Below are 13436 nucleotides of genomic sequence, written 5' to 3'. Positions count from 1 at the left end.
CAACCGATTTCTAAGGACTCTGTTTTGGTTGTCAAGGACCACGCTTTTATGCTTTCCTTAACCTACGCTTCACCTCCCCGTAGAGGAGTCGCGCAACTTAATTTTGTTATATAGAATAACTTTTCGATTTGCTTCTAGAAGATATCGATCGGTTTACAATTTGTTTTTGTTGGCAATAGCCGATTCGCGATTTCTTTTGGTATCCTATATATATAACTTTCCCTCCTTCCAATAGTATCCCAGTGTCTAAGGCAGGGCCTGCTAGGGTAGCCTTACTGATGGGTCCGCGGTCCGCTAGCAGGCCCGGGACGAAACGCATCCCTTCCTTTTCCTACCGTCCCTTCTAGCTACGCCGTCACCGAGGGATACTGCGACCAGCTGACTTCCAATGATGGTGGGGAGGACCCCCACACTCTCAACCTCTTCAGACGAGGCAAGCAATGACAGTGAACGGTTAGCTAACGAACTGGACGAAAATACCACGGAAGAAGATTTCGACTTGGATTTAGAGGAAGAAGATCTTGATGACGGATGGCAGGAAATAAACGAAGGAGGTGCAGCCACGAATGAGTGTTCGGAAGAAGAAGAATTGTTAATTTATGACGTGGACTGCGACGATCCTGTTTCCTCGTATAAGTTATTCGTCACAGACTATATATTAGCAATGATCGTTGAGGAAACGAATAAATATGCTGTAGAATGCACGAACAACTCTGCATCCAGCAGCAGAAGACACCAACAGGCCTGGAAGCCTGTTACAAAAGAAGAAGTGAACACTTTTATTGGTATCCTGCTTATCATGGGTGTAGTGCGGCTACCTGAAATTAGATTATATTGATCGTAAACGGACATGTAAATGAAGAACGGACACGTGATGAAACGCGATCAGTTTATATCAATACTGAAATATTTACATTTTTCCGATAATTCCACCGCTAGAACTGAGAACCGTTTGTATGAACTGAGAAATATCGTTGATGCAATTGTGCACACGTTTAAGAACACTGTAAAACCTGGTAAAAATATTGTAATTGACGAAACCATGGTTCCGTGGAGAGCACGCCTTAGTTTTCGCCAATATATTCCGGACAAACGGCATAAGTGTTGGAACCCGGATTTCAATATACAACACGGGTTCTAGCAACAAGGCTACGTTGGAAAAATACAAGTCGGCGGAGAGGAAAAAACTAAACTGAAACTGACTTTTCGCAAATTTTGTGTGTGCTTATATAATGTTAGTTTTTGGTGGAGTGAAGATGACCATTGGCCCTTAGTGAAAGTAGGAATGAGTCAATTGTTTTTGGACTCTGAAATTGATCTGCGTTTATCAGCCAGGCCCTTCTAGTGACTAAGGGCCAACGAATCGTTAGTCATCCAACACCAGTACGTATGTTACCTACTTCAAAAAATCACAGATGTATAATAGTTTGGGGGAAACATAGCAAATTAAAGCCAGACACTGCTTTTTTTATAATGTAGCTAAAAAGGGGGTTGATTTATCGGATCAGATGTCATCATATTATAGTTATTTGCGTAGAACCGTAAAATGTTACAGGAAAATTGTAATAGAATTAATATGCGGGACATGCCTCGTAAATGCATGTTATATACACAGAAAATAGGGTATTAAAAGTATTAAAATTTTAAAATTTCACGAAACAATTATTAATTATCTTTTGAATACAGTGAATCTCTAAATGATAGAAGAAAGAATAGACGCGAGGACGGGTTTATTCTTTAGTATATCTGTTCTGAGTATCATTAGTAATGTATTAACAATATAGTGACAATATAATTTTGTTAGTATACAATTTGTTCACGATTGTTATATTACACGTTGTCTATTAAATGTCTAAATAAACTATTAATTTTTGTTATATTTATTGCGTTTAGTTTTTATTCTTTATTTTTATGTTAAGTTGTATTGTAAATTTTACTGATTTTAATAGATAATTGATGCTTGAAGATAACGTTCTTTTATTATTTAACCTGCTGCAAAAGAATTACAATAATAACTTGTTAGTTGTGCCTTGAACAGTTAATCAACAGAGCTCGCACGAGCGAAAAGTATTCCATAACACAGTGATAGTAAGCGCTAAGCACGCACAGTCCCTCTGAAGCGCTTTGGCAGAGAGTCATTCGCATTCTAAGGGTTAAGGCAGGGCCTGTTAGAAAAGCCTTATTGACGAGTCCACTTGCAGGCCCGAGACGAAACGCTCATTCCTTCCTTTTCCTTTCGTCCCTTCTAGCACTACCGCTACATCGAGGATACCTGCGACAAGCGGACATCAACAACGGTGGGGGAGGACCTCCCACAAATATATTAACCTATTTGCATCATGGCTCTACTTAAGGTGCCGTATTCAGGCATTAGCAACGTTCAACTGACGACTAGCCCATATCACCGCGCGCGTATCAGTACCTACTCATAATGGCAGTTAAAAGGATTTTCGCAACAAAAGTAAAACTTGTTAAGAATATAATGTACCGATGTAGATGAGATACTCACAAAAGGGATCAAACGTGATCTGTGGCATATGAAGAATATTCAGCAACTGGTAATGAAAAAGTCAGCTTGCGGATTATTCCGCGCTCGGTGATAGGTGGCTGTCGTACCTCGCGGAATATTCCGCGCTCGGTGATAGACGACAGTCCCGGCTCGCGGAATATTCCGCGCTCAGTGATAGACGACAGTCGTAGCTCGCGGAATATTCCGTGCTCGGTGATAGACGACAATCCCGGCTCGCGGAATATTCCGCGCTTGGATGCAAATGGGTTAAATTTAAAATTACCCAATGATGCGTGGAATATCGAAATGAAATAATTCTACGTCTTAATTTGTACACGATTCCTTATTTGCCATTTTAGAAATATCGTCGACTTTATGGCGGAAAGTCTTCGAATTACTATTTTTCTGCAATGAAAAAATCACCAAGTGCAAAGAATTAATACGCTATTATACGTACTCTTTAGGTGATTTTATTGTATTTGTAACATTACTAGTCGTCACTTCCTTGTGCAGCCTGACCTTGTGCAGAAAGCTTGGCTTTCATCGATCAGCTAGGAACTAACAATTGTATAAACAATTTTTGCAAATATCTTGGAAATTAAGGCCAAACGAAAATTATTGTTCAGATAAAAGTTGTTCAGAATCTCGTCCTCTATAACATGTTCAAAAATCATAGGGATCGACCCACGCATTCTGTATTTTTTAACAATTTTATGTTTTTTGTCAAAAAACTAGTAAAAGCACATTACTTTTCCAAGCTCCCCGATCTATATTTCTTATCGAGGCACAAATAAAGCCTTTTATGGAAAAACCGGAAAAAAGAACGCGTTTAGAGCAAAGTCACTAAACTGCATATTTACTCTCGTAGATTTTCTAAACCCGAAATGCGATAATTTTCTTGATTAACGAAGTCATCAAGATGAAAATGAGCTTCATCACTGAAGAAAATTACGAACTGTAGCTGCCAAACTTTCATTATTTTTAAAATATTATTGAACAATGAAGACACGTTGTTCTTTTACGTAGCACTCCATTTTTAACCCTTTACACTCGAGAGGCGCCTCTCAGTCACCATTTAATCAGATTCTAAAGATGAATGTTAATTAATATATCAAATTTACAATTACCTAACGACGCGTGGAATATCGAAGTAAAATAATTCTAAATCTTAAATTGCATACGATTTCTTATTTATCGTTTCAAAAATATCGGCGACCTTATAGCAGAAAGTCTTCAAATTATTATTTTCCTGTAACGAAAAAATCGTCGAGTACAAAGGGTTAACCGTTGTGTCCCAAGCAGCGCGATCGCGCTGTTCAAATTTTATGTCGTGCAAAGTCGGCACAATTCGATCGTTGTGGACAACTAACGATGCGTCACCGACTGTCGAAGTCGCGCGTTCAGATTTACTGACGCAAGCACATCACACAGCTCCTTTTAATGTAAATAATATATTTTACAATAGGTACAATACTATAATAATAGCGCAATAATACATTACAAAATAAAACATTTTGTATTTCATTGTTATCTTCCCAATAATTTTTATCGAACAAAACTTGAAATATTTATAAACTTACAGTACGCATATGTAATAATACAGATGTATTTCATAAAATAACGAATTACAAATTAAAAATATTTTTGCGTTATGTACAAACAATTTAAACGGAGAGGAACACTTACAATTTGTAACATCGGTGTTTATCAAAACACGTTGGATGAATTCCTTTTTTACATTGCGCACAAATTAAATGTGATCTTTTTATGGCATTTTTGGTGCTGCAGACTACGCATTGTCGCAAGTTACGTTGCGGCAACTTTACTAAACCAAATGCTTTTTCCTTTACATAACCACGTGCTTTCTTTTCATTCATCCACTCACACTCAATTTCAAAAATAATATTCGAAATAAAATCTAACCGATTCATTGCTTTACTCGTAATTCTTTCCTTATATATTATATATGCATTTAAAACCATGCGGCTGATTATGTTAAAGGCTACCTGTTTCCAACATTTAACTGATCTTCGTTCATCGAGATAGGTATACAGCATTTTATCCGATTCATCGACACCACCCATGAAGGCATTGTAAGATTGAATAATAGCTGGTTTTGTCAAACGTATTTCTCTGCCATGTCGATTTCTTGTTATAGTCACATTTTGGTCTACTGCTTTTGTTGAAATTAATAATACAGGATTTTTCACATTTTTTCTTTCGCGATACGCACAGAACAATACTTCATTGTCTCGAAAATACTTTACTTCATTTACATTAGCTTCTTTCAAGTTTTCGGGAATACATTTCTTATTTCTTCCAATAATTCCAGTTAAATAGGTATCCATAGAATATAAATATTTAGCTAATTCAATGCTAGTGAAAAATTTGTCGACAAAAATGTGATGCCCCTTGTTTAAACAATTACTATCTTTTAATAAATTTACGACAACTTCATATGCAAGTCCAAACTTTTTCCCATCACTAGTAGTTGCTTCTTTTGCACCTTTATAGCAATGAAACGTCAAACAATATTTTGAAACTGAATCACACAGCATCCATAATTTTATCCCCCAAGGATGATGTTTTTCATTTGGCAAGTATTGCGTTATGCTAGAATGACACAGCGTCCCTATTAAGGACTCATCAATTGATAATTCTTTATGTGGTTTATAATGTAATTTAAATACTCTATTAGCGTGTTCAACAAGTGGCTTAAATTTTACACAGGGATCGTATTTCTCGTGACTAGGTGGAAAACATAAAGAGTTATCAACTAAATGAAAATATTTCAAAATTTGTTGAAATCTATTTCGAGAGAACATTCTTCGGAACCACGGTATGGTACGTGAATTTTGGGACCAATACGAACGTATATTGGGTCTTCTTGTAATTCTCATTTCCAGCAACACTGCTATAAACGCCTTCATCTCTAACGCAGTAACTGGTGCCCAAACCTGTGTTTCAAATGATTCCAATTCTCTAGATAAAGACCTTGAATAATCCGAATATTTATTAGTTTCTTCAACTATTAGTGACCACAGTGTCGAATCAAAGAATAGTTCAAAGTATTCGATGGGTTTACTCTGGCTAGAAAAGTTACATCGCGAACCAGATTCTTCGCCATACTCGAGAGAATCACGTTGAGTAGAAACGTCCTCAGCAATTCGTACACTCTTCAGTGGACTTTGATGCGATGAATCACTATCACTATCCTCCGAAGTACTCAAAATGCGTTGTCTTTTGCTCTTTATAGGAACAATATAGCTGTCATCGTCGTCAATAACATGATCACATGGATTTATGATTGTGCTCATAGATTTTCTCTTTCGACTCATTGTACCTTTTGGGGAAACACCAAATTTAGAAAAGTTAACCAGTAAATTAATCTAGCTTAATTTTTTACTTACTTTTTGCGTTGCTTCGTTTAATCATTTCGAATCACACAATTATTAGCCCTTTGCACTCGAGAGGTACCCTTCAGTCACCATTTAATAAAAATTCAAAGATCGGTATTAATTAATATGTCAAATTTAAGATAATGTAACGGTGTGCGAAGTATCGAAATCAAATAATTCTACGGGTCAATTATTATACTATTCCTTACTTACTGCTAAAAAAAATATCATCAACTTTATAGCAAAAAATCTTCGAACTCCTACTCTTCTTTAGCCAAAAAATCGTCGAGTGCAAATGGTTAGTCCTTTGTATCGAATCCCTTGAATATCCAAGAACGCTTATCACGCGCCAAATTAATATTGGGTGACTAGTTTGTAATAATAAGGATCCCGAAGTGTGTTGTTAAAAGAGAGTGTTCATTTACAGAAAAGTATATAATAGTTATAATAGTGACGTTGATCGAAGTACCGTTTCGAACACGCGTTTGTAACTATATTCACGATGATTCTTGGATCGGTGTCGAAGACGAACTGATTTCTCGATTTTGATCCGTGTTGCGTCTCGTCGTGTCCTGACCGGTATTACCTCCAGTTTTGTTCTGATTGGGTAAAATAAACGTTGGTGGTGGAAAAGTAACGAGTTTTAATTGGACAGAGGGTGTGACGGAAGGACCTTTGGCTAAGGAGTAGGAAACTGTCAAGAAGCCGATTTTTGATGGTCAATGACGTGATTTATAAGTGGTGTCCGTCCGTCGCTTGTTGGGTCAGTTGCACGTGGGTCTCATCTGTCGAAACTGGTACTTGTAAAAATTCCTAAACTTTCGCCTTTAGCTTTACAACTTAATCCGCTAGCATGGCGGTGAAGCACGTCTATCCTCCGGGTTTGCAGTCGCGATATAAAATATAATGTAAACCGTTAGATCCGTTAAAGGTACAAATATTAGAGTAAAATTAGGTTATAAACACACTCTTCGGGATGGAACAAGCACTGAGAAACACTTATGGAAGAACACATTCGATCACTTTGCCTTTGGAGCGATGTGAAGAAGACGAGAATCACTTAACCTAACACATGTTATACGTGCAAAGTAAAATACAAGAAGCGCTATCGCGCCGCCTGGGATTTTTCGACGTAAAATAAACGAAGCACTATTGCGCCGCTTGGGATTTTACCGACATAAGATAAAAGAGCGCTATCGCGCTGCTTGGGTCTTCCCGTACTCACTCACAGAAAGCGCGGTTGCGCTGTTCGGTTTTATTCGACAGTGTTTCTCAATACCCCCTGGGACTCGAACGGTTAATAACCCTAAACTGTCAGTTGTCGTGCTATCTCTTTTTTTCATTGATAACACTACCGCACAAATGATGCAAAATTCAAATTTTGCGTGAATTTTGGGACACCGTATATATCGTAAAGAAGCGATGGGTCTATGTAAAGATTGTGATTGAGAGTGATGTTAATGTGGTTTATTTATCTGTCAATAAAGTAGTTTTATATTACATGCAGCGAGTGTAAGAAGTGTTCGTACAGCAATTAATTTCGAAAGAAGTTCTGGGTAATTCACTTTATTAACCGTTTGAATCGCAAGCAGCGCGACCGTGGTGTTCAGATTTCATGTCGAGAAAAGCCAGCACATTTCGAGCGTTCTCGACAGCTGACGGTGCGTCACCGACTGTCGAAGTCGAAGCGCTATCGCGCCATTTGGCATTCATCGACGTAAAATAAACGAAGCGTTATCGCGCCGCTTGGGATTTTTCGACATAAAATAGAAACGCTATCGCGCTGCTTAGGTATTCTCGTACTCACTTAGAAAAAGCGCGGTCGCGCTGGTCAGGATTCTTAGACAGTGTTTTTTCAAAACCCTCTGGGTCAAACGATTAACCCTTGTGCGGACAACTCTCTGCCGAAGCGCATCAGGACTGTGCGTGCTTAACGCTTACGATCACAGTGAACGGAATACTTTTCACTCGTGCGAGCTCTGTTGATTACCTGTTCAAGGCGTAACTAACAAATTATTATTGTACTTCTTTTGCAGCAGGTTAAATAATAAAAGAACGTTATTTTCAAGTATCAATTATCTATTAGAATCAATAAAATTTACAATATAACTTAGTATTAAAATAAGGAACAAAAACTAAACAAAAATTAATAGTTTATTTTTGTATGATGAATTTTTTTATATTGTTAATATTGTTATACGTATACTATATTGTTAATACGTTACTAATGATACTCGGAACAGATATACAAAAGAATAAACCTGTCCTCGCGTCTATTCTAAAGTTGCGTAATACAATTAATTTATATATATTTCCATAAATGACTAAAATTTGAGAAACAAGAACTCAAATATATTTTTACAATATACATGGCACTAGCTTTTTCTGTTTGTATTGTACAATATATACGTCAAATAAATATGCCAAATTTCATTTATCAAAAACTGAAAGTTGATCATTGAATAGTCAAACGACGAGATATCCTGATATTAAATTAATAACAGAAAGATAAATAAATCGACGAGTTACAACAAATAACAATCTTACTCTTATATATAATAACATAGTGACGTAAGTGGAAGAATAAAAGTTATAGAATCGTATTATACGTCTCAGGTTGATTCCTCTAAAAAGACGTACAAAGACGTGAAGGTGTTGTTAGAACTATCGATTAATTTTTAACGAATAAAAAAACCTAATTAGGATTTGCAAAAATTGTTTCCCGAATAGACAATTATTCTAATATAATTAATAAATAAAGGATAATTATACAAAGTCTTTTATTATGTAGAATTTTGTTGAAAGAAATGTCTAGATTTCTGTTTCCATATCATCTACCATAAATCTTATACCAGTATCCTGTTCAGTTACGAAAGAAGTGTATCAGTATGTTTAAAGTCTTAAATTTGCGTCTACGCTATATAACAAAACATTGTTATATCATTGATTTGTTTCTAATTTTGTTATATCGTTATACAGTCGGTTACAAAAATATTCAGACACTAATATAAATTTGGCTTTCATGTTCCGTATTTTAACCTTTTGCACTCGACGACTTTTTGGCTAGAGAAGAATAGAAATTCAAAGATTCTCTACTAAAAAACTGAAGATACTTTTTTAAGCAGTAAATAAGGAATTGCATAATAATGGAATTGTAGAATTATTTAATTTCGATACCTAGTACACTGTTACGTTACATTAAATTTGATATATTAATTAATATCGATCTTCCAAATTTTATGAAATGGTGACTGAAGCTCACCTCTCGAGTGCAAAGGGTTAACAAAATGTACAAAGGACCAAAAAATGTATCATGTTAAAGTATAGTTCATAGGTAACAAAAATGCAAAAACATTTTATTTATTACACGTAATTGTTTAAATAATGGAATAAAAACAAAGAAATCGCGCATTTATAGGTCACAAAAATATTCGGACATCGTGGTATACGTATATATAATTGCATACAGAGTGTTCAACGTAACGGTCGCACCGATCTTTTGGTGATAGTTTTTATTCATGCAGTGAGTGAGCGAATGAACGACCGAGGAAAGGATGGGTTGGCAAGAAATTAGTAACTTTGTCTGGCAAGAGTTGGCTGCAATGCGTGAGGGGGAGAATGCATGCGCAGCGGGAGAGAACATAGGCCGGGGCGAACTATGTGCGTGTGTTATGCAGACAGTGTCCCATGCAAAGTGTGCCTGTAGCAAGCGATTTTCTCGCAAGTCTTCGATGAATGCTTGATTCCCACAAATACAAGTTCCTATGCTACTTAAGGAGTATCCCCCGTATAAGGCAGGGCCTGCTAGAAAACCTTACTAACGAGTGCATTAACAAGCTCAGGACGACCTGCGTCCTTCTATCTGTTGCTTATCATAGAAAGAATACGGTCATTAGGATAGAAACCACAAAATTAACCAAACTCCCGTTTGGGGAACCCCCACAGTATGGTTCTTCCAAATCCTTCACATTTTTTAGGTGTTTATGCTAATCTGACAAAACAATGTTTACAATAAAAGTTAACGTGTTCTTCGTGGAAAATGAATTGCAATAATAAAAATTTGGAAAAATCCTTTTATTTGATAAAAAACGCAGGTCACCTTGACGTTTTTAAACAATAATATGTAATAAATAAAACGTTTTTGCATTTCTATTATCTAAGATCTATACTTTATCATAATACATTTTTTAACCCTTTGTACATTTTGTTAAAATACCGAACATAAAAGTCAAATTTATATTAGTGTCCGAATATTTTTGTGACCGACTGTATATTGTGACAGAGCCAACAATTGCATACTCGTGTGAGTCGCGATGAGATCACTTATTTTGACTAAACGAACGAGATATCGTCTGAGTAAGCGATACAGTATCACGAAAAGACCATCGTGCACCCGTACCGTGAGCAGTCTCAATTCAAAAGTCAAACAGGACACTCTTTGTGCTAGCAGATACTCACCACGCTACAAGATTCAACATCACGGTCGCCAGTCTAGACTAACCTTCACAAAGAATCACCCAACAGAATTATTTTGAAAAAGGAGTAGAAACAAAAGTCATAACGACTTATATCTACGGACTTCTATTTGCATGTGAAACGAGAATTTTAAAACTAACGATTATTCTTAACACGTTAAACGTCACACCGGTTTTACGTGTTGTTCTGTTCACGCCACAGTTAGCCGTCATGAGTTTTAAGATCGCGAGTGCTTCATGTTGGAGCCATCGATCTCGTAGCCTAAGTTGTCATGTATAACCCTTTATACGTTTTGGTTTTTTTTTTTTTTTGAACTCGTATCTTTGTAAACATTTCCTGGCACAATAAACGTATTTAACCCTTTGCACTCGAGAGATGCCCTTCAGTCGCCATTTGATAAAATTTCGAAGCTCCATATTCATAAACATGTCAAATTTCAGATAATTTAACAGTGTGCGAGGTATCGAAATCAAATAATTCTACGTGTTAATTATCATACGATTTTTTATTCCTGCTCAGAAAAATATCGTTAACTTTGTAACAGAAAATCTTTGAACTCCTATCCTTCTGTAGCAAAAAAATCGTCAAGTGCAAAAGGTTAAAAAAAAAAAGTCAGCCGTCATGCGGGCCCCTCTGAGCCGTACGGACCTGAACGGAAAGTATAGTGCCGGTCCCTAGATTTCTTGTAGCTAGTCCTAAGTCTCAGAATATTTCTCACTCTATAACGACAGTGCTTGTAGCAGGTATCCAAAGAATCCTGCGTTACTTATTGTTAGTGTAAGTCTTATCCGATAAAATAGTTTTGAGAAATTTAAAAGAAGGGCTTGCGTCCGTAACGTAAACTTGACGACAGCGATGGGATACTGCGAAAGGGAGCGTTATTAGACAGAAAGAAGAGAATCTTCTAAAGAAAGAAAGAAAATCTTGTATATATATATGTAGGATCGGATTTTGGTTGGATCGACTTAAGATAGTATTGTTGGCTTCTTAATAGAATAAAATAAGCTTACAAATAGAATAACGGCTATGAAACAAGAGAGATTCGCTATAGGCACGCTCTTTTGATCTTTCTTAGACTGACTTGGACAGGTTTTCCTTCCCAATCGTGTCTTTTGCCCCGCAACCTCGGTGGATCAGGTGCTGCACTCATAAACTAATTTCTAATCGTCTATCATACTCGGCTCTGTCATACACATCCACTCGATCTTCTTGCGCGCGGTCACCTTCGTTGTATGTTCAAACAGTCCCAACATTCTTTCAAGGCTCATACTCATTCCAATCCTACATATACAATGGTGACAAGCTTGCTAGAGGTTGCAGGTCAATACCGACCTTTGGACTTCAAGGACCTGCGATACTATGCAAGCATCAAGGGATCGGTTTTTGGGTTTAAAAAGACCTGTTGTCTCCTGCAGCAGCCAGTCTCAAGTCCGGAACGGTGAACTCATAAGGTCGTGTTTAAACCTCTTCTTTTTTATATTTACATAAATGTATATATTTCATCTACATTAAACTTTATATATCTATTGCTGTACAACTGAATTCGGTTAAAAAAGTACAACAATATATGTTAAAAATCTATGTCAACCATTACTACATGGACCAGCTACTTCAAACACTCAGACGCATTTCTAACTTTTGTTCATTGTTCGCACTCGGTGCAGTCATTAACATCCCGTCCATACAATCCTTGGATACGGTCACTTGTCTTTCCACGTGCACTCCAAATATCACCCTGAACATTCGATCTGAACCCGAGACTGCTGTTTATTATCCATTATCAGTCAGGTAGGATCAAGTGTTCCCTTGCACTCACTCTTAAACCCTAGCATCCTACTACATATATCGCCAGCACTCAATGTGTTAACATCAACAACTGTCAGTAATAGCCGAACAAGACTAAATAAACAAAACAAGGTAACATAAAAACAGTGTTAGCATATACGACGATGCATGCACTTCAATATATATGCGAACAAAGGAAAAGCAAAACGAATAATAGAACAAAACAAGAAACGGTACAAACGCGAATACGAGAAAAAGTTACACGAACGCAAACATTTAACATAAAAAATAAAGTACTCGTTCACCACAGCCACAAACTACACAAGCTCGATAAAGAATGGGTAAGTCTCGCAGAAATACTTAAGACAAATATTACAAAGTATATCGTACTATTCACAGGTGGCACTATACGCGGAATACGCAGTAAGTAATTGTGAATCGTAAAGTATCATTTGATACTCCATCAACTTTCCACTTTCCAGGTATTATCTCCACCCCATTTCTTTTCAATTTTTCAACAAATTGGAAGATTCCGTAACTTTTATTTTGTTACATAGTGTAGGCGCAGATTGATACTTAAAATTCTTAATCACAATTTCATTCTCAAAACGTAAGTCGATGTAAAGACATCCCAAAAATTAAGATTCAAAGTAATTAGTTGTGCTATCTTTAAGAATTTTAATCTTTAGAAGAACATAACAATATGTTAAAGGAAAAGTACATATGAATACCCTGCTTCCAAGTTAACATAAAAATTAACAAAAATACAATTGTAGTGTACAACTACACTAGTGCATCTGTGTAAAGAGGTCAAACTTGTGTGACAGGAATCGGTTAAGAATTTTGACATCGTTTTTACAATTTTTGTTTACTTCGCTTAGAATTTTGGAATACAGTTATAGCCAGTCTTAGTTACTAAAATTATTTTGTGATTTTAGTGAATTAATTTTAAATGTTTTGTTCTCCACGGTTTTTTTTTAGAAATTGTATGTAGATTACAATGTGCATGCATTTTGAGTATATTAGGCTAATAAGTATATTCTAAATTTATTATAAATTATACATATCAGAACATAAATACATTTTATTGCAAATACGTATCGTTATTGAAATGTATTTCAGTAAATAGTTAAAATGACATTTTGTACTTAATTTAATTGTAAAATCTAGCTACTAATAATCCCAAGAATGTATATCGAGAAATCAAAAATTTTTCCTTTTCGTTGTACAATAATTCATCGTGCATCAGCCGATATATTGTCTGACAA

General features: G+C 36.2%; 2 protein-coding genes across 2 annotated transcripts; one reads left to right on the top strand and one right to left on the bottom strand.

Moving 5' to 3' along the window:
• The first annotated feature begins 391 nt into the window (after nucleotides 1-391).
• Nucleotides 392-838, top strand: LOC108550274 (uncharacterized). The gene has a single exon (XM_017903978.1). It carries the CDS (start codon nucleotides 392-394, stop codon nucleotides 836-838), a length of 447 nt encoding a protein of 148 aa, XP_017759467.1.
• Nucleotides 839-4425: 3587 nt separating this feature from the next.
• Nucleotides 4426-5847, bottom strand: LOC108550273 (piggyBac transposable element-derived protein 4-like; the record flags this gene model as incomplete). Its single annotated transcript, XM_017903977.1, has 1 exon — nucleotides 4426-5847. A coding segment is annotated over exon 1 (1422 nt), but the record flags the coding sequence as incomplete, so codon positions are not given.
• Between the last annotated feature and the right edge of the window lie 7589 nt (nucleotides 5848-13436).

Source organism: Eufriesea mexicana, unplaced genomic scaffold (genome assembly GCF_001483705.2).
Source record: "Eufriesea mexicana isolate 0111107269 unplaced genomic scaffold, ASM148370v2 scaffold2646, whole genome shotgun sequence".
Lineage (NCBI taxonomy): Eukaryota > Metazoa > Arthropoda > Insecta > Hymenoptera > Apidae > Eufriesea > Eufriesea mexicana.
The sequence above is the reverse complement of the archived record's forward strand: the minus strand, read 5'-3'. Positions and strand labels throughout refer to the sequence as shown.